This window comes from Lytechinus variegatus, chromosome 11, assembly GCF_018143015.1.
Source record: "Lytechinus variegatus isolate NC3 chromosome 11, Lvar_3.0, whole genome shotgun sequence".
Classification (NCBI taxonomy): Eukaryota; Metazoa; Echinodermata; class Echinoidea; order Temnopleuroida; family Toxopneustidae; genus Lytechinus; species Lytechinus variegatus.
In genome coordinates this window covers 7320283-7342063 of record NC_054750.1, presented here as the reverse complement: position 1 = coordinate 7342063, position 21781 = coordinate 7320283, and the positions used below count along the sequence as shown (strand labels likewise).

General features: G+C 34.1%; 1 protein-coding gene across 1 annotated transcript in view; it reads left to right on the top strand.

The window, feature by feature from the left end:
* The first annotated feature begins 5273 nt into the window (after positions 1-5273).
* Positions 5274-21781, top strand: part of LOC121423773 (afadin- and alpha-actinin-binding protein A-like) — a 64964-nt gene continuing 48456 nt past the window's right edge. Inside the window, exons 1-3 of the mRNA XM_041619260.1 lie at positions 5274-5417; positions 8423-8501; positions 14341-14536. Coding sequence (XP_041475194.1) covers positions 8443-8501; positions 14341-14536 — 255 coding nt within the window. The 5' untranslated portion in view covers positions 5274-5417; positions 8423-8442. The remainder of the gene's footprint in view (positions 5418-8422; positions 8502-14340; positions 14537-21781) is intronic.

Sequence of the window (21781 nt, the reverse complement as noted above, 5' to 3'; positions counted from 1 at the left end):
GAACTGACGAAACATCCAGTCCAGAATAGCCATCTGAGAATATTATTCCTTCATAAAACCTCCGAAAGTCAAGATTTTAGTAACATTTGGGCCTTGACGTCATACAAAACCTACAAATCAATGTTAAAGGAATTTAATTCATCTTCGTATACAGAGGAACTGATCGGAGGCCTATTGATGATACACTCAAGCAGATGAACTCCTTAATCAAAAAAGCGAAACTAAGTTTAGACATCGAAGTAAAATGTAAAAAAAAGCTGCAATTATAGTTCCAATAGTACCGAGTTGACACGTATTCCTCCTCACAGTCACAGAGATGGATGATATCAGATTATTCCAGTCAATAATAAACAAATATGATCCATAATATGATTGATATTCAAGTTCAAGTGTAAGTTAGGGAACCTCGGACATTAGGCACAGTAAGTTGCTAAGAAGTCGAAAAGGAAGCGCAACTTTTGACGCACAGAATCCCCAGTGTGGAAATTTTGTGCGCTTGCGTTTTGGCGGGTTCCCTTGTCGTCTGCACTAAGGTTGTGTGTGTAAGTGCTCAAGTCAATTCAAGGGACGATTTTTTCGTACCCTCTTTTGACTCATACTCTGATTTCACAAGGTGTTTCCTGTCATACACTCTCTCACTGGTCTACATACAAACAGGGGAACCATTAAAGGGTACCACTAAGAATCTAAAGCGAAGAAAAACCTATAGAGATTATAGTCAAGGGTTAGTGGTCAATGACAACAGTTAATGAAAATATAATGGAACATAATTAGCCGTGGACCCCTCTTCCCGATTTTTTTCTGTTTTGTTCCACTGGCTCTTCAAAAAAGAAACTATGGAAACACTGATACGAATCTTTTGTCAATGTGCTAGATGTCGGATACAGACGTTGGCAGTGAATCCTATATCAAAGACCGAGTTAAACAATACTACAGATTGATTTGTAATGGAGTAAAGTTGTATAAGTTGAATGAGTAAAAAAAGATCAAATATGATGCAGTATTGCTGTGGACTCAGTTAAGAAAAAAAAAAATAGTAAGGCAGTGATACTGTGAGAAGACCTTTTTTTATTAATATCTTATTTGAATTACTATTTATTTGGTTAGTTATTTAGTAAGTTAGTTAATTAGTAAGTTACACTGTTAGAAAAAAATAAAAGAAGTTCCTGCAGCAGAGTCTCGAGAACACCTGTAATCTTACCGATTTGCGTAATCTTACAAGAAATTGGTATTTGGAGTATGGAATCTTACAAATTTCCTTGAATAAAACATCCTTTTCCCCTTTTTAAACAGACCTGTTCTGTTAAATTACAGAAAAAAATCCTGTTTTATGAATTTACAGAATGATTCTGTTATTGCTTTCTGCAAAATCTTCTGTTTATTTTCTGTAAAATCACGTTTTTTTTAACAGTGTAGGTAGTTAGTACTTTTTCTTTAATGAAATTCCAAACTAAATCTATTTGTTCCCCAAGTTCCTTCGATGGTTCTTTTCATGCTTGGGAAATTGTTCAATTTGAAATATCCCTGATTAAATGCGAGAATGACCCAGAGCTTATTAATCCTACAGGGACAATGATAAATGAGAAAGCTACGCCAATCGGATTTTTAAAGTGATTTTAGCTAACCGAAGAAAGAAATTTAAATTCAAAGAAGGAGATGTAATTTCAAAAATTCGCAAAAATTATTTAATGTGCCCCATCCTCCCCCTTCCAAAAAAAAAAAGACACTTAGACGAACTTTTTAAAGAAAAAGTAAGTTGACGCTCCCAATGGGAAAGAACTTTATGCCCTTCTGCATCTACCACCCTACGACCCCCCCCCCCCCATAATCTTTTGTACCTTCCCAGAGAATGAAATTATGCTTTGCAGATAAACGGTACAGACCGGAAACAAAGGTATGACAAATCGCTTACCACATTACCTTTCTATCATTATACATTCACATCCTGACAATACCTGGTTAGAGAAAGCAGGACTACTCAGGCCGAGCAATATCCTTGTCTAGAAACGTCAAAATTTGAGGAGAAAGTAATCCCCATTCAAAATGTAATATTTGATAATCAACCCTATTCCCCTTCCTCCTCCTTCTTCTCATTCTTCTTCTTTTCATTCTTCTTCTTTTCCTTCTTCTTCATCATCACCATCTTCTTCTTCTTCTTCATCATCACCATCTTCTTCTTCTTCTTTTCCTTCTTCTTCTTCTCCTTCTTCTTCATCATCACCATCTTCTTCTTCTTCATCATCATCTTCTTTTTTTTTCTCATTCTCTCTGTCTCCCTCGATCTCTTTCCCCTTCACTTTCTTCTCCTTCTTCTTCTCCTCACTTTCCTTCCTCGTTTTTCCCTTCCCTTAGCTCTCATCTGCCTCACCCCCTCTTCCCATCATATGAGTTCAAAGACAAAGAATATAAAGAAAATATACAAATTACAACGATAATGCAGTGGCTTTACTAGATACCATATACGGAAGTAAAATACTTTACGATCAATTATTTTCATCACAATGTGCAAAACAATGCTGAATAAATTATCCATTAAAGATATGAAATCTAGTGCCCCCCCCTCCCCAAAATACTTCCTTGAAAATGATTAAAGATAAAGAAAACCCTTGAAATATGTACCGAAAAATAGAACGATAATTAAAAAAAGAATCAAACAACATTTATGAAAGTTCTCAAAAGGAGCAATGCACCCCCATTAAAAAAATGCATATAAAATCGGAAATAAAATATTCTTTTCTTCATCTCTCCTTTTTATACTCTTCATTCCTCTTTTCTTCTGCAGTTTTCTCTTTTTAAATCCTTCTTGAAAAAAAGTGGGATGCTTTAAGAAGAAAATGGACAATTTTCGTTCTGAAAATGCATTTTAGCAAAAATGTACTCACGTCCTTAATTGTTACTCACGATTTAAGTTACTTTGCTTCTCCGATAGATGGCACTATACACATTTAGATTTTGTATGGCACAAATTCACAACACTGAATATGGGCAGTTACAGTGATATATAGGCATGATAGGGGGGGTGGTTTCTTGAAGAAACAATGCCCGTTGCCTTTGGACAGATACAAAACGCGTGGTTCCACGAAGAAAATCTCCCTGATTTTTTTTCTTCAAGAAGGGTTGAAAAAGGGGAACTGCAGAAGAAAAGAAAAGTGAAGAGTATAAAAAGGAGAGTCTGTGACTATAATGCTACCACCCTAATGTGGGAGGAATATTGAGGTCGCCACGTCTCCACACCGATCAAACTATGCTGGCATCGCCCCAGGCAGACATAATAATTCCCCCTCTCTCTCTCTCTTCCTCTCTACCTTTTTAGCTGAGTTACAGTATCTTGTTAAACAATGAGATATAATGATTCTCATTTTGATTATGAAAGGAAAATTCTAATTGGGAAAGCCAATGAGGCCCATTGCAAAATTGAAAATACAAAACCCTAAAATTATGATATATATACATATTTTTAATCATTCTTCTTTCTATGTATTCTTCACATAGAGAAGCAAGAATTCTTTACTTCAACGGTCTTCAACAAATTTTGATTTTCTTGTAATCGGGCCTTACCTGATTGTGTGTGTTTATATGTATTTGAGTTTTGCATCAATGAGATAATCATATACGTCTGGGACCGACTTCGAATATCACCATCCGAAAGACGTGACTAGGACTCGAGCCTCTGCATCAATTTCTAACCCTCCCCCCCCCCCACATAGCTTGGATTACAGGCGCACGCCACAAGTCCCAAATTTTAAAAGAATATGCGACATAGAAACATGTTATCACGTACGAGAAAAGAAAAGAGAAAAGGAAAGAGCGAAGTGTGAAATATATTTTTTCTGAATAGTATATCAATCATTTTTTTTGTAATAAAAATTTAAAAAAAATTGGTTGTTCACTTTGTTTCCTCGCAACTTTTTTGGGGGGATAAATTTTGCCCGATACACCATTATGTAGCCCCCTAATTAGCTAAAAAAAATATCACCTAAATTTTGGGTTAATTTCTGTCAATTCATGTCACTTGAGAAAGAGTTTAGAAGACAAATCTTGCGACGATGACAAAGCGCTGTAGCGTCCTCTTCCGTTAGCATGGTTAGGCTCGTGAAGTTTCAAAATATCATAGAGATGTATACTAATTAGGCGTTATTAGCATATATCTCTATGCAAAATATTGATTTAAACAGGGTGGTGTATAATACATACTGGTAGGGGTCTTATCAATCTTTTTTTTTTCTTTTTAAATTTTATTTGTAGGTTTTATTGATTTCAGGATTACAAACAAACCAGATAACATAATTACTGTTAACAAAAGCTTTTTAAAAATCTTGTTCTGAGTGTCTGATTGCGAAATTTATAGTACCCAATCATTTCCTTATTATTGGCTACACATTTTGCTAGCCCCTGATGGCTTTCGGCACCGCATATCTGCATTGTGCATTGGCCATGTAATGATTTTGAAAGTGCTTGGGGTCGAGTCGATATGGGTATGTGTGTGTGGGGGGGGGGGGGGGCTGAAGCACTTGTCTTACGTAACCAGACTAGTGCATTGAACATGCATAAATCACATATTCACACATTTACATACAAAGGTAATAAGTGGGGATGAAGCCCCCTCCCCCATGGTTCCTCGGCCTAGGTTGCTGAAAATAAGTTACCACTTCTCATACAGTACTTAATTTTTAGCCAGTTGCTGATTACTCAATGACTTAGAGGATTTTGCCAATCATATACAGTCATTTTATCGTATCATTTCAGGTGCCGGGCAAGGGAGTGGGGTTTCAGGGGCTTCACCCCCCTCACCTTTTTTCTCCAAAATTATCATCTGATTTTTTTTTTGCATAGTCACCCCCTCCACTTTCATTACCGTTCGATGCCCCCTGCATTTCTAAATGTTCTTTTTCTTTTCAATTTTTGAAATACAAGTCAAAGTTAAACCTGACTTTAACTTTGACTTGTATTTCAAATACTTGTGTATTGTAAATTTTGCGTGAACCGCCATGTATACCTGAGTTGGAATTATTTCCTCATGCTGACATGATTTCATTATTTTTTGTTTTGTTCTGTGCATATACACTGTATCTTCCTGTATGTAAACCAGTGAAAAAAAAGAATTTCCTTTATGGATAATAAAGTTATTCAATTCAATTTTGGATTTAGGCGCACACAGTGACCTAGCAGACGACGATTAAGTGAATTTCGCTGGTCCCGTTATCTCTGATGATGAGACGGGATGTGTGCATGTAAGCAAATCGAGTTCTGATTTTTTTTCAAGCGAAAATTGCATTCGAGAATCGAGATCGATGTATCCGAGGCGCGAGAGCTGAGAGGAAGTTTAATCGTCAGATTGATACATTTTGAACGGATTAACCCAAGCTATAAACGTGTTCTAGTTTCATCTGTGATATTACGAAGTCTCAGGTATTCTTGTGAGTATATATATTTAGTAAATGTGTGATTTCTTTCATCAGTAAAGAATTCATAACTGCGAAGTCGAAATTACATGAATGGTCCGGTTTGTTGGTTCACTTCCTGCCGTCTGCGCTGGGGTGTTGACGTTGTGCACCCACCTGCTGCTTCATTGCTTGCCTTGGCCAGTTGGCGCTAATTTGAAACTTTCAAATTTTGTATCCAGCCCGATCAGATACATTTTTAAGCGATATACTTCGTGTCTTCAGTGATTATTATGCAAAGCCACCATTAAATCTGCCAAATTATTGTATTTTTTTGTTTTGACTTGTGTTTTTTTTTCTTCTCTGCAATTGTCATTGTCAACAACTGTTCTTGTTTCAAAATTGTTGTCAGTGTTTCCACAGCCTCACAAATCACAGGTCCAAAACAAATTTCTCCTTATTGTCAAGTGAAACAACAATTAACTCCTCAATGTGGAATGGAATTAGCATTGTTTGATATAGACCAAAAGCTTCGGTCTCTGTTTTGTTGGTTGTTCAGCTGAACTTTGTTGGCTTCACTCACCAAATACAGAGACCGAAGTTCTAGCGCAATCTGTACAGGGGACTCAATGGCCATATGTTTATGTACTTAAGATCGGATAAAACGGGGAAGTGAATTTGCGCGACAGCCGAGATAAGTCACTGTTTTTGTTCCTTTTAACTTTATTTTTCTCAGTTTTTTTGCAATTAATGCCAAGAGGGAATATAAATTTGCATTTTGGCCACATTAATTTTCAAAAAATTTTATTCATTAAAGACAAAAATTGAAGAGCCCCGACGGGGGATTTTGCATTGCAAGTCCCCTAATGGTGGCTGCACGATAGCGAGCCGTCTGTGTACGAGGAGAAAAAAAAAAGGTTAAAAGACTCCTCAAAATAGACGGCTGCCAGCTGTCTATGTTTGATACTGTGTATGGTTCAGTCAAGTTGGTCCTTATTCCTTGTTGTAGAATCTGTAAAAAATGAAATATTGTATACATGTAGGGCCTAATTCAAACAATAGAAAACAAAAGAAATAGTGAGTGAGGGATATCATCGACTGTCTTATTTGCATGTCACTGACTTGTGCATATCACTGTTGTGGGAAAGCGAATTTGTAAAATCTCGTTACTTTCTATTTTACATCTGATTTTGATGAAATTTTCAGTGTTATGCTCGTTTGATTTTTCTGTATTTATTCACATTAAAGAGAAATTCCAGTAGTTGCAGTAAACACTTATTTCATGAGGAAGTTTAAACAAGGCTTAATTGTTAGTATATCATCGAGGATCTAGATCTGGTACAGTTACATAAACTGAACTTTGTGAAATCTACACTGAAAAATCTACACTGAAAAATGTTCAGACTGAAGATACCCAACACAGATAAGCGCACGTGGGACAGTGTATAATTATTGCTTAGAATGTCGGGCCCGACGCTCTCCCCGAATCCTGTGCTTATTTGCTGATTTCTCAGCAATTACACAATTTCTTCCAGAATCCTTTGGCATATACGTTTTATTTATATAAAAAGACACTTTGGTGGTCATTTCATTGGATTCTGTACGAACTCATTTTGAAATCGTTACCAAAACTAGCATTTACATGTACCTTTAACAATTTTCTGGGGTGGACTTGACCTTTAAATACATGTATATCACCCATGTCAAATTTATTAAGAAAATGCAAGAAAAAAGTGAAATGCTTAAAATTGAGAAATTATTCTCTCTAATTTGATGACAGTGACAGTCCTCTTGATACAAATCAGCTCTTCCTAATACTTTATAAAACTCTTGACTGAATTTCTAGTCAATTTCTTAATCTTGTCCAATTCAATTCACTAAGGTATTTACACAGAGCTTTCCTACGTGTATTAGAAGTGAAGTAAGTCATATTCCAGTGGGACAACTGACGAAACAGATGTGCTTTCAGTCAATATACTATCTATTCATAAATATAATATTAAACATGTATGTTATAGTCATTCTGTCATTGGGCAAGTCCAAGAATTCACACATGTTACATGTACAAATGGGACATTTCAGAAACTTAAATGACCTGAAAAATAGTGTTAAACGACTCTAATTACATTGAATACCCTCGTGATGGTAGACATCTATGTGTAGGAGAAGAATAATCATGCAAAAAATGGTGACATATCACATATGGCTTTTCCCTTTTAGGGAGAAAAGATATACCGTTATGTATGGGACGCAGAAAAAACAATTCTAAAAACATTTTTTTCAAGTTGAGATTTCTCTAAAAGTATTTCATTTGACAACTTATAACTTAATAGCTTGATAGAAGTTACAACACTCTAGTATATATCTTAGGCAAGTTTCATGTCATAAACCAAAACCCTTTAATTATAGACTCTGATTTTAAAAACAAATCAATGACATGTTATGTATGGGACATTTTGTCCTCATAGAGAATGTACACAATCTTCCCCATAATTTTTAAAATTAGATAATTTGAAATTTGGAAATAACAAAAGAGTTTTTTCTTTTAAATTGTTCTATTGAGACATATTTGATATGAATGAAAAGGAAATTAGCCATTTCAATTTTTTTCTTGTTATTCATAGTTCCATTATGTATTGACTAAATACCTTTTTTCATTTTTTCATATTTTTTTCATTTAATTTTTTCACTTTTATTGTTTTCATTACCGTAATCAGTATTCATAACAAATAGTCTTTAAAAACTAAAGAAAATGTAAATAATCACTTTTTAGAGCACTCTTGAAATTTTTTTTTTCTCCATTCACTCTGTATTTGTTTTATACGGGAAATGTATTCAAAGTTTCAAAACAAGTTACCGGTACTTTTTTTCTAACATGAAATCAGACAGAGAAATCTCCATGTACTCTACTACACTACTGTATGTGTAATAGTGCATTTAAATGGATGTATCATGTGCTAACAGTTGCACAAATATACTAGTTTGGATCAGGATTATTTTTTTCTTACAAATTTGTACATTTTTTTCTCCTTGCTTTCTAGATGTATTCATTGGAGTTTTCATGATGGCTGGCTGGGAACTAGCAAATTCAATGGTGCTCACCCCACATTCTGACCCAAGGTAAAAAAAAATGAACAAATTTTGTTATCACATTTTAAAATAAAAAATTGTAAATATGAAGTCTGCAAGTATTGGCATGTTCTAGCTTGTCAATATCATAGATTTACGAAGCCCTTTTAACACTGATATTTCTTGCATACCCCTAAGCTAAGTATTTGTACTGTCATGACTTCAAGTACTTATTCTAGAACAAGTACCAATACTCCTTTAAAGGGGAATGAAACCTTTGGAACAAATAGGCTTGTGTAGAAAAAGAAAAATCAAAGAATAAGAATAAAGAAAGTTTGAGAAAAATCGGACAAATAATGAGAAAGTTATGAGCATTTGAATATTGCAATCACTAATGCTATGGAGATCCTCCTATTGGCAATGCAACAAGGATGTGTGATGTCACTGATGAACAAATTTCCCTTTGGTGGACTATAAAATACCCTCAAAATGTCTCTTTTGTTTTTTTCTTATGATGATACAAACTCTTTATCCATGATGTACATGTATTCTTATAAAATATGTATTACATGCCCTCATGTCGAAAGAACACATGATCTATGGATAGATGTGATAAAAGAGGCAATTCAAGTGAAATATATACTAAAGTAATGGCGAGAGTTGTTCACAAGTGACATCACACATCTTTGTCGCATTGCCAATTTGCTATCTCCATAGCAATAGTGATCGCAATATTCAAATGCTCATAACTTTCTCATTATTTGTCCGATTTTTCTCAAACTTTTGTTGATCTGTTTCTTTGATTTTTCTGTTTTCACACAAGCTATTTTGTTCCAATGGTTTCATTCTCATTTAAGGACAAGTCCACCCCAACAAAAAGTTTGACCTTTAATTACATTAATACTGTGATTTTTACACTCATGTTAATTAATATTAAATTACATGTAGTCTGGTAAAACAACGTACTTAGTTTAGGCTTTAATAGGAAAACTGTGACTGTGTGTACATTAGCATTTTCATAGCCTTGTCCTTTGTTTAAAAAATCCATAGTGTGAATTTTTTATTCTTTTGGACAAGGAATATAAATTTTAACTTAATTATTAAATAGTTTGTGGTTCTTTCTCGTTTTTTTTCTTCAAATTAATACATTTGATGGACTAGAACCAGTGGGATGTTCCATAAAGCTACATGTATAGACCTATAAACTTATGCAATAACACCCCTTTTAACAGAGGACTAGAGTGCATTTAGGAGAACTTTCCAATCATTATTATCTCATGATTCTCATCAGTAGTAGTAATACTCAATGCTGATTAGAATTAGCACACATTACCAGCACAAAATATTACTTGAAATACAAGAATGAGAATATAAGCAAATTGTCATACTTTGTTGAAACATCTTGTAAAAGTCCACATTTCTCAGATTTTAGCACTTCATAATGCCGTCATTTTAATTTGTGATTTGTGCTTATTGTGAACATTATCATGAAAAACTTTGTGAAACACTTCACAGGTCATATTCTCAACAGGCCTACATAAAAACATGTCCAAATTCATACATGTACATGTAGCCGATGTAGGACTTCCTCATCAAAACTTGAACATGTGTCACAGGTGGCTGTTTGTGATGTACTGACTACTTTGCTGTGTATTTGGTTTTTAATGCTGCAGTCCATTGGTACATACAGTACAAAAAACAGACCAAAGTGTTGGGTTTATATTTCCTTCCATTGTTCAAAAGCACTTTGATTCTGGGTGCAAACTTCAAATCCAGTGCAATACATATGACTGTTTGTCATGTGTGTGTTTTTTATAATTATTTTGATAGTAAAGCTGAACTCAAAATGATTTTTTCATTTTAAATCTCCATAATGACATGGCATGTGTGGTTTGTTGTAGACATACATGTAGTACATGTATGTTTGCCTAATAATATTGAAGTATTGCAAATGTTGTTTATTTTATATTAGGCCTACTATAGTACATGTACATGTAGGCCTACATTACTTGTATTACATTTAAGAAATGTTTTAATTTTCCAATTTTGTAAATAATTTTCCAATTTTGTAAATAATTTTTTTAAAATCAATACATCAATATATTAACACGTAGGCCTACTAGTATTTACAGGTATGTGATAATAATAATAATAATAGGCATTTATATGGCGCCATCTATCTAGAAATAAACCATTCCGAGGTGCATTGTTACCATTATCATTACCGCGCCCCCGGCTTTAGCTTGAGCTGCCTTTCAGCACTCAGTGCATTCAAGGAATTAATCCTGCAGGGTACCCATTCACCTCACCTGGATTGAGTGCAGCACAATGTGGATAAATTTCTTGCTGAAGGAAATCAGCCTTGGCTTGGATTCGAATTCATGACCCTCTGTTTCAAAGTCAGAAGACTAATCCACTGGGCCACAACGCTCCACATGTACATTTGCTTGTTTTATGAAATTAATTACTATTGTTTTTCTTTTTTTGGGGGGGGGGAGGTGAATGACCAAAAAGGCAATAATCTGGAAAATAAGTCAAGGCTATTTTGTAGAGTACCTATGGATTTGGCTTATGCAATTCTGACATTTTGTTGTGTATCAAGAATTTAACTTTATAACTGAACTCATATAGATGCAGCAAACATTGATATTACATACATAAAGTATATTTTCAGGACATCTGATATCATCTACGTGTACATGTAGATTGAGTAAATTTACGTAATTCTAACTTTTTAATAAGAGCAGATGTAAGCACAGACCGTACGTTCTATTAAATTGCTTTTAAAAAATCTGTCATCTACAATGTAGCAAGATTGTCAACCCTACAATCATGTATGGTTAATTTTTCAGAAATTAAGCATTTACTACCAGAATTTGACATCTTTTTTATACAATTTACACAATTACAGTGTAGGGTGGTCATTTTATTGTTTATGGATGCTTTTCAGACTAATTTTGAGATTGTCACTTCTTGACTGACATGTGTACATGTATCTAATAAATAGCAACAAGCCAACTGTGCAATCCCTTTTAATAGTAGGTCCATGCTTTCATGTACATTTAGAATATTGCCTGATAGACCCCATAGGGCCTATTGTATTGAATAATGAGGCTCTAATGATATCTGGATCCTGGGAGTTCTGTTGTTTAAATGTACTTCAAACTACATTTATATAGCCTAGGCCTACCGGTATCCCATTGTAAAGTCTTGATTTATGCCAGTGTACAGCAACGCACATTTCCACAGTTTGGCTTTCAGTGTACCTCCTGTAAAATATGCTGTTTTGATTTGCCGTAATTATGCAACCATTGTGCCAACCATTCTAATTTTCTAAACTAATGACCCACTCCAAAAAACCAAGTCACCATGTCCCAAAGTACCATAAAACTCTCTTTAGTCCAGTCCTTAATCACCTTTAACTGGATAAATGTGTAAACACTACCCCTCCTAGTCTGCTTCACACAACCTTGTTGACTCATTCAAAATGCAAATTTACTCTCTGATTCCTTGTGACAGAAAGAAAATGCCTTGTGATAGAATTCACACACTTTTGACGCAAGTTTAACAGGGATGTGGGCCTACATATACATAATTATTGCCAAGTTGTATCAGCTTTACGACAATGTACTGAATGTATTGAAAGGAAAATGCTGACTTTTTCAATCAGAATTAAATTGTACATTATATAAAATACAGTGCAGGCCTACATGTAGGTAGAAATGTACCTGTAGCAGACATGTAGTACTGTGGCATAAAGACCTTCTATTTGTTCAGTAAATTATGTGTAGTTCCGCCTTGATCAATCTCAAAGTAAAGGAAGCTAAAGGTCAAAAAACAAATACAATTACTCAAACCACTTCACAAGTGATAAACATTTTTATTGTTAACTGTCATTGATTGTGGATGAAATGTACGTATTATGGTACTACAATCATGTCTGTTAACTTTATGCAGCATCATCAAAAGTAATAAACATGAATTTTATATAATTTAATTACCAAGGGCCTAGGTACATGTATGCTTACATCTAAATCAATATAGCCTCTTAAATTTTGAAAGACAAATTTTATTTCGTTATTTGTACAGTAGGTTTATTATTTCAAAATTTGTTGAGCTCTAATTCAAAATGTGCAGCATTACTCCATACAGCTGCTTAACAAACAACACCCATCTTCCATATGTGTACCAATTCCCCACATCAGGGGTCCATTTCATAAAACTCATTATAATAACAACTTTGCAATAACAGTTAAAAGCTAACTGAAATCCGCAAATCTGATTGGCTGAAAGTATAATTGTTATAGAAATTATGCATTTGTCAATTTATTACATGTCTTTATGAAATGGGACCCAGAGGTATAACTTGTATTGTGCAGTAAAAAAAAAGGGGGGGGGGGGAGAACATGACATGGTTTATAAACCAAACTCTGTTTGAAGTAAATTTAAGCTGTGTAATGATTAATCACTACTTCCCTGCTTCAAATGTCAAGTGCTTGACCTTGGCTTGTACCTATCCTGATAGAAAAAAAATCAATGACGATTTTCTCAATGAGATACCATATTAAAGAATGGAGAATGCCCTATGATGAAACCAATGGAGAGATTTGATAAATGTCAGTTTATATGCCTTTATTCATATGTCAAACACTATAGAAATGAATACTAAGAATTTTATTATGGATGTTTTTTTTTCATTTGATACATGGATTAAATACATGTAGGTAGGATAAAAACAAACTACATATGTAGTTGAGTGTATATTAATTGTTTTAAGCATAGTTTAGCTTTAATTCATGATGACTAATATCTGACAGACTGGATACAGGAAACCACCAGTACTGCAAGTAATTTTTTTGTAGACTGAGACTTTGTACCCCCACAAACTGATAAATGATGAAAAAAAAGGAAATGCATTTGAACATAATTCTTTGTGTAGGCTAATGTTGTAAATCTAGATAAGTACTTTACAACCAATGAAATGAAAAATATGTGACGTTTGGGGAAAGAGGAAGTCTGAATGGTTTTGCGAAATTGGATTCAGTTTCTAGTAATTAGGCAGGATCTGGAATGATCAGGATGTTTATTGGAAATTCAAGACGCGAAGTATAAATGTATTGTGTACAAACTATAAATGCCTACACCAATCTCCTACCGTGGTAAACACTTAACAGGCTACATACATGTAATACTGTAGTGGCCATGAAAATGACAGTACAATATCATGTGTAGGCCATACTAGGCCTACTTTTAATACATAAATTCATGATTTGATTTGTGACCCAAATGTACAAAAAAGAAGGGGTAAGCATTCATTTATATAGTATGCTGCCATTTGCAGGTAAAAATGCACAAGAGGGCACTCCTTCCAATAACGAATTCTCCTATTTTTATCCATCAATCATCCCAAAAGTAATTCATGAAGGAAAAGTACATACGTACAATGAATACATCAGTTTTCAAAGCTTGCAGAAAAAACCCCAGACCACTCTGTTGAAACAAATACATGTATAAAACACACCTCTATAAATACAAAAAGCCAAAAGAATTTGTAAATATGAGTGAAAATCCATTTCGAAAAAGATGTTCATCCCTTCTTGGTTCCTTTTTACTTTTGTCTTTGATAGGGAATTGACCCTAAATGTATCAAAGATCTACGTATGTATTTACTATGTGAATATTATTTTTTGTGTCTGGTGGTTTTCCTTTGATATATTGTGAGTTTATTTTACAAAGTACATGTATACCACTCAGTTCCAGGAACCCCTATGTATGCACCCCTCATCACCAATTAAGGTCTTTTCAATGGAGAGGCTATGGGCTGCACCCCCAAGACATGTATGCTCTGAATTTTATTAACCATTATTTTTACATGTATTTCATTTTCCAGGAGGTTATCCTTTGATCATGATGAGTTTATATCCAAGTATACTACACAATCCTTCCACTACCATCCCACTAGTCCCAGGAACCCCCATGGATACACCCCGTCACCCCAAAGGCCTTCCAATGGGGAGGGCTCTGGGGGCGGCCCCTCCTTCTGCACCAAAGATAATATTGATCAGTGTGTCAGCTATCTGGACCAGGTAAGTGTTGATTTCCTAATATATAAAAAACATGCTGCAGGCCTATCTGTGTGGAGAATTTACCAGTTCCAATAGGATTTTCTACCTTTTTTAAAATTAAAATTTAGTAAAATGTTGTGGTGCATACAAGCTGACTTGGGACAAAATGTGCAAGCTCAGTTTTAAAAAAATTAGCCCTACAAATTGCGCTTTTCCCATGGCTCTTTTTTATTCAATATTTTTTGGATGGCGTGAGTAGAGTACCTTTTTGCAACGATATAGTATTGCAAGTTTATTGCTCCCTAATGAACTGATTGTGTTTAATTAAACATATAAATATAAGTTAAATAATATTTTGCTATTTTTCTCTTGTTTCCAAAAAATATCTAAAAATTACCAATAGAACAGTAAGATCATTTGAATGTGCATGATAAAGTTGTGATGAATCTACCTGTAAACCTACATGCATGAAAGGGCTCTGATTCCATTTAACATTACTGTCACTTTTCATCTTATCTTATTCATTGTGCAATGATTCTATTCACAGCTTATCTATTTTATATCCAATGCGACTATACAATGAAACACAATATAAAGCTTTCATCACAAAGGATAGGCCAATGAAAGCTGATATACCAGTCTGTGTCCTCTGTCCAGACAATATCCAAAGACTTCAGATTTTACAATGAGATGTGAAAAAGATGTTCCTTCATTCTTCATCCATGCAGTGTGTGGTTTTTAGCTTAATATAGGCAGAGACAATGTTTGACTAAGGATGTTTTATTTATTTTATCTTTTATTTTGTTGAATGTTTGATTTACTTGGTTTTAAGTGCTTCCAGGGCACTGTACATACATTATAAAGGTAACTTTGATGTTTATTGATAAAAGGATCATTAAAAATATAATGTATTTAATCTTTATGGCTCCTTAATCATGTGACATTAATATTTAGTTCTAAAGTTCAGCATTGATATTCAATGATGAATTTTACAAAAAAATGCATTGACTAATTAAATCAATATTTACTATCCATGACATTTTGATTTAAATGGCTAAGGGTGTGATATACACAGTGTATGCATGGGCATAGTCCAGTCAAACTTCATACATGTAATCTGACCGGCATGATAAAGCACAATAGCTTTGACTTTGGCAAAATATTAAATAAAATTCATGAGGAAAAACATATGTACATGTACAGTATATTGTGTAGTGTTGTTTTTATTATTTTTTATTATAATAGTGGTGTTTTATTAACACAGGTAGTGTTTTATTTAGTTAATACTTTTGAAACAGGATATTTGCTTTTTTAAAGTGTGAACAGTCAGGTCCCATATGAATGATGCATGCACATTCAAATCAAATTGCTCAGTGTGTTTCAGGAAGCATTTGTTAACAGTACAATTAAACTGAATGTATCATACTTTTTATATGATATGTTTTATGACAATAATGTTTGTTATGAGATGAGTCAGATTGTTAGACATACACAATCAGCTATGATGTCTGCAAAGTCCAACAAGATAGTTGAATGGACAAAAAAAATATCCCATTTATTTATTAAGCAGGAGCCAATGTACATGTACAATACCAAATCCTTCACTGTATGAGTATGATTGCTCAAAATCACTGTAATACATGAACATAAAGTAATAATATGTAATTTGAGTATAATGAATGTAGCTACATGTATGCACCTACTTACATATACCTGAGTGTGTATGTATGTTTGGGTAGTGCCATTGTTGAAACCATATCAGGTATCATGCACTGTAGTACACCCACCTTAGTCTACAAATGTAGACCCACATCTGCAGTGTGTGTACCTTAGCTGATTCAACGAGTCTGCATAGCAGACTAGGTCTACTGAGGCTGCAGAAGTGGGTCTACAACTTCTTTGAGCCACATCCACGAAACGTGGATGTGAGGCGGAGCTTGCTGAAACCCTCCGTTGCCAGTAGATACCATGATTGACAGCAGATTTGTTGAAGTAGGGGCAAGAGAGGGATTAGGATCCAGCTGTTATGACCATTTCTTATCTTGTGGAATGTATACAAATAAGGCCATTCCACAGGTATATAGGTCCATGGCTATATACATGGGTAGATACATATGTGTTATACTTTGAAATATCAAGGAGTTAGAGGTGATATCTCCTTGGAAATATCTTCTATAACAGAGGAACGTGTATACAGAATATGAATATGTAGAAGATCACCCCCGTCATGTAATTGGGCCTAATAAGTAACGTAAAAATAAACATTGCCCTTTCTTTCTTTTCCTTTCTTTCTTCTTTTTCGTTTTCCTTTTTTCCCTTTGATTCTTCTTGATTTTTTCTTTTCCTCTTTCTTTCTTCTCTTCTGTTTTCTTTCTTTTTTTTCTCTTCTTCTCTTCTGTTTTCTTTCTTTTTTCTCTTCTTCTTTTCCTGTGACCCCCTTACTTTCTCTTTCTTTCTTTCTTTCTTTCATTCACTCTTTCCTTCATTTCTCTTTCCATTTTTTTCTCTTTCTCTCTCTCTCTTTTACTCTTTCATTCTTTCCTTTCCTTCTTTCTTATTTTTATTTTTCGTTTTTCTTTCACTTGCTCTCTCATTCTTCTTCCCTTCCTTAAAGTATCCTGTTTTTAAATTATGTATCTTTATCATTTCTACATTATAATGGAACCAATTGATTAATGTGCAGAACCGTTTTCTAAGATAAGAAACTATGTAAGCGATGACTTGTTCTCTCTTAATTTCTTCCCCTTCCTTCCTTCCTTTCTTTCTTTCTTCTGTATTCTTTTATATCTTTCCCCGTCCCCTTGTCTCTTTCTCTTCTTTTCCTTCCTTCTCACATCTTAATAAATTAAGTCTTGTTTGCCCTGCCATTAACATTTAGCTTCACATTTTCTTTATACATGTAATTCTATTCTTTCGACTTGCATGTTTTCTGTCTTCATTAAGCCTATTGTGAATGTGTTGATGTTTTGTTTTATGGCTAATATCAAATAAAGATAAATTGTATACATATTTCTTGAGATGAGATTCAGACATCGCCATTGCACATGAAATACAGAGGCCGCGGAAGCAAGGGGGGGGACCCAGTTCCAAAGCCGTGTACATAATCATGATAATCGTAAAAATGACCATACATGTATATATGATTGTGATTTCTTTTTCGTCATCAGCCCCCACTTTGAAAACCATTCCACGTCCCCTGAAATATACACTGTTCATCACATCAAAATCATAGAAACTTATCGATATTCTATTCTGAAAAACAGACAATTTAGATATTTGGAATTCATAAAAGTGTTATTATTTTATTCCGTATCTAATATAGAGCGTGAAACTTGTTGATATTGCGGCCTGAAAACTGGACATTTTAAAGCACATTGTATTATGAATAGGATGCACGGATGATATTTTTAACAATTCATGCAAACGCAAATCGCAAGCCGACTCTAAGTTTTTACATGTTTTATGAAATCCCATAAAAAGGGGATTTTAAGTAGTGTGTAATAGAATTAATATACAGGTATACTGGACCTACCAATCAAAAATGCTAGCGCAGAGCGCTAGCTCATATGCCTACTTTTTCACAATCAGACACCTCAGAAGGGATATTTTGAAACTTTAATGTAATACACAAAGACAATATGTACAGTACTTGACAAATTACATCATGCGAACGCACAGCGAAAGCTGAAAATGTTGATATTCACACCATAAAACGGACATTTTACAAAGCACTTATGAAAAACAATCATTTGTAAAACAAAATAATGAAAGCTCGATGTCCGAACTGAAATAAGATATGTATCTCATCGAACAGGCAATGTCAGCGCGAAGCGGGAGCGAAAATTTTACATATTTTTGTTATTTTCCCGGAGTTCCCCTGACCTTATCTTATTCTCTTGTCTTTCTTCTCTTTTTTTCTTCTTCCTCTCTTCTCCCTTCTTTTTCTTTTTTATTTCCGCCTTTTTCCTTCTTTTAGTTCTGCCAATATAAGGGGGGGGGGGGGCGGACACTTCGGGCCCACCCTGGATCCGCCTATGAAATGATATAAATAGCATACAATACAGCCAATATAACTGGTAAGCACATATTTAACAGACAACAAAGATCTGACCTACTTTCCACAATTCAAATCCAACAAATTAATATTTGGAAACAAAATAATTATCCATGTAAGCAGTTTGCACTAGTAAATAAAGCATCAAGGCATGTACATGTAGCTCCCGGGCATAACTATATGCAACTTTCACATCTTTGGCATCGACATTGCATGTGTTGACAAAGCTAATTGTTTTCATATTCAGTTCATTCAGCAGGACTGGCTGATTTAAATCACTATGATGATTATTGTTTTCAAATCATTATTGATTTAAAGGTCATATATCCACCCCAGAAAAAGAAGTTTAAGTGAATAAAAATAGAGAAAAATCAAACAAGAATAACGCTGGAAACTACATCAAAATTAGCTGTAAAATAGAATAGTAATATAACATCTTAAAGTTTCGCAAATTTTTCACAAACAGGTGGGTGTTTAATAAAGCTGTTCGTAAGAGCGACTTTAAGAACGATTGGTGATCCTTTCTTGTGGTAAATAGTATATATATTGGCGATGATTTATCGCGTAAGAACTTGTGAATAGCTTTATGAAAAGGCCCTTAGTTATTATGGACAATTCAGTGATGTGAAAATCAGAGAGTCGATGGTGTCACTCACTCACTATTTCTTTTGTATTTTTACTTTTTGAATTATACAACATTTAAATTTTTACGAATTTAGAAAATAGGACCCTCTTGTTTGAACTACAAAATGTTAAAACAATGTAATCCCACATGTTCAGGGGGGATGATTTTTTTTTTGTTCATAAAAATATTTCATATTTCACATAATAAAATACAAAATAAATAGTAAGTGAGTGATGTCATCGGTCCCCTCATTTGCATACCGACAAGGATTTGCATATAACCACAACTGTTTTTTTTTAAATTAAGCAAAATTTTAAAACTACTTTCTTCTTTTAGATTGGATTTTGATGAAATTTTCAGTGTTATGCTTGTCTGATTTTCTCTTACTATTCAACATGTTCAAAGCAGCTTTTTGTTGGGGTGCATGATTTGTCCTTTAAATCACTTCCATTCGAACATCTACAAATTTGGGATTTTTATTGTTTGTGGCAGTTTTACTTTTTAAATTCAAAAGAGTAAGATTTTACCAACTTTATATCATGAGAAGAGGAATAAACCCTTTATATCTACTCATAACAATTGAAATCAAAATCAAGTCAATCTTGCAAAACCAAAGATGTACATGTAGCCTATATGGGACACCTACTCGACTTGTATATGTATGAGTGGACTTTGTAGATAGTAAAACAAAGTTCTTATTTCTTTTTGTCAAACTTCAGAAGTGTTTTAGAGGACAGTTTTCAAGAAAGAAAAGTACAGGAACTCTGAACTTATTAGGCTGAATCTCAACATAAATTTTGCCAGGATGGGTTATAACCTTGGATCCTACTAGAAAAAGCCTGTTCAGACATTCTGAGTGAGATTGTGCTTCATTCAGCCAGTTCACTGAAAAAGATTCAGTAAAATGTACATTTTTATTTTTAAAATGTATATGTTCTTGGCAAAGGGCACTAACATGACTAAATCATAGCAACTATACATTTTAGTGCCCTTTGTCAAAAGGATTTATGTTTGTACATTTTTAAGTGAATGTTTTTAATGGAGTACAATAAAAGTAAAATTCTGCAATGTCCCTGGTGACCCATTACGCCCATGACACCCATAGTTTATCATTTTATTCTTTTATATGTCTTATTCAAATAAATAGGCCGACACAGTAGTATAAGGAAACCCGTTTCTTATTTTTGCGAAACTTCTAACAACTGCCAAATACTGGTATTCAAGTTTATGAAAGAAATCATTTAAATCAACTTGCAGGTTTGTCAAAAATTTGCAAGCAAATGCTTTGAAATAGTCCAATAGTTCCAACTATGGCTCAACGAAGAACTTAAAGGAATTGTCCAGGCTGGAGAAATTTATATCTCACTGATAACGGAGTAAAATTCAAAATGCTGAAAATGTGATCAAAATCGCATAACAAATAACAAAGTTATTGAATTTTTAAGATTTCTTTTCCATCTTTCCAGTGAAACATTTCTAGGCATGTCTTCATGAACATAGGCGGCGGAAGCGGGGGGGACGTGACCCCCCCTAAATTTGATGAGGGGAGGACGCCCCCCCCTAAATTTGTTGTTGATGACCTTTTTTTTTTTTTTTTTTTTGCTTGTCAATTTATTTTCCTATGTCCCCCAAAAAATTTTTGGGTTGAGAACCTTTTTTTTTTGCTTTTGTCAAAAAAATTTTGTTGTCCCCTCCTAAAATTTTTAGCTTCCGCCGCCAATGTTCATGAATATCCATTAGTTGGGCTGATGGTGGCATATCTCCACTTGTTCTTTTTATTATAATTATATGATATTAGGTTTATTAAAAAAAGAATTAACCAAGAACTAAAAAAATTGATTTGAGAACTAATTAAGTACATTAGTTATTTATTGCCGCAACTTATTTCATCATAATGGAGACACATTATTTACACATGTATGAAACATTGAAATAATTATGATTTCGTGTTATAAGAAAAGGGAAAGATGGGATGTGACATCAAATGAATATTCATGACGATGTAAATATAACTGTTTTTCACAAAATACTGATAAATTTAAAAATACAATAACTTCATTATTTGTCATCAAATCATTTTACTCTATATATTTAGATGTGAATATTTTCAGCCCGGTCCATTTCTTCAAGGTTGAATGCAGTCGGTCAAAGTTTTGCAAGCCAATGCTTTGAAACAGTTGTTCCAACTGTGGCTCAAAGCATTGGCGGCGGAAGCCAATAAATTTAGGGGGTGTCCACCTGAAATTTTGGGATGGACACATGTAAAAAATAGGACAAGCGCCCCAAAAATTTTTGAGAAGCAAAAAAAAAAAAAAAAAAAAAAAGGTTATCAAAACAAAATTTAGGGGGGGACCGTCCCCCCCCACCTAAAATTTAGGGGGGGACACGTCCCCCCCGCTTCCGCCGCCTATGGCTCAAAGAACAACTTGGGGTTGAAACAAAAAAAAAGATAATTGCGGTTTTCTTTAACATTAATGATCTTCAATCATTGGCTTGAAAATAAGATTTAAAAAATGTTTCTCTTTGGAGAATTTGAATCTCTGAGTCATGGAATTCTTCCAAATAAACTGATTCTCATTAAATGTTC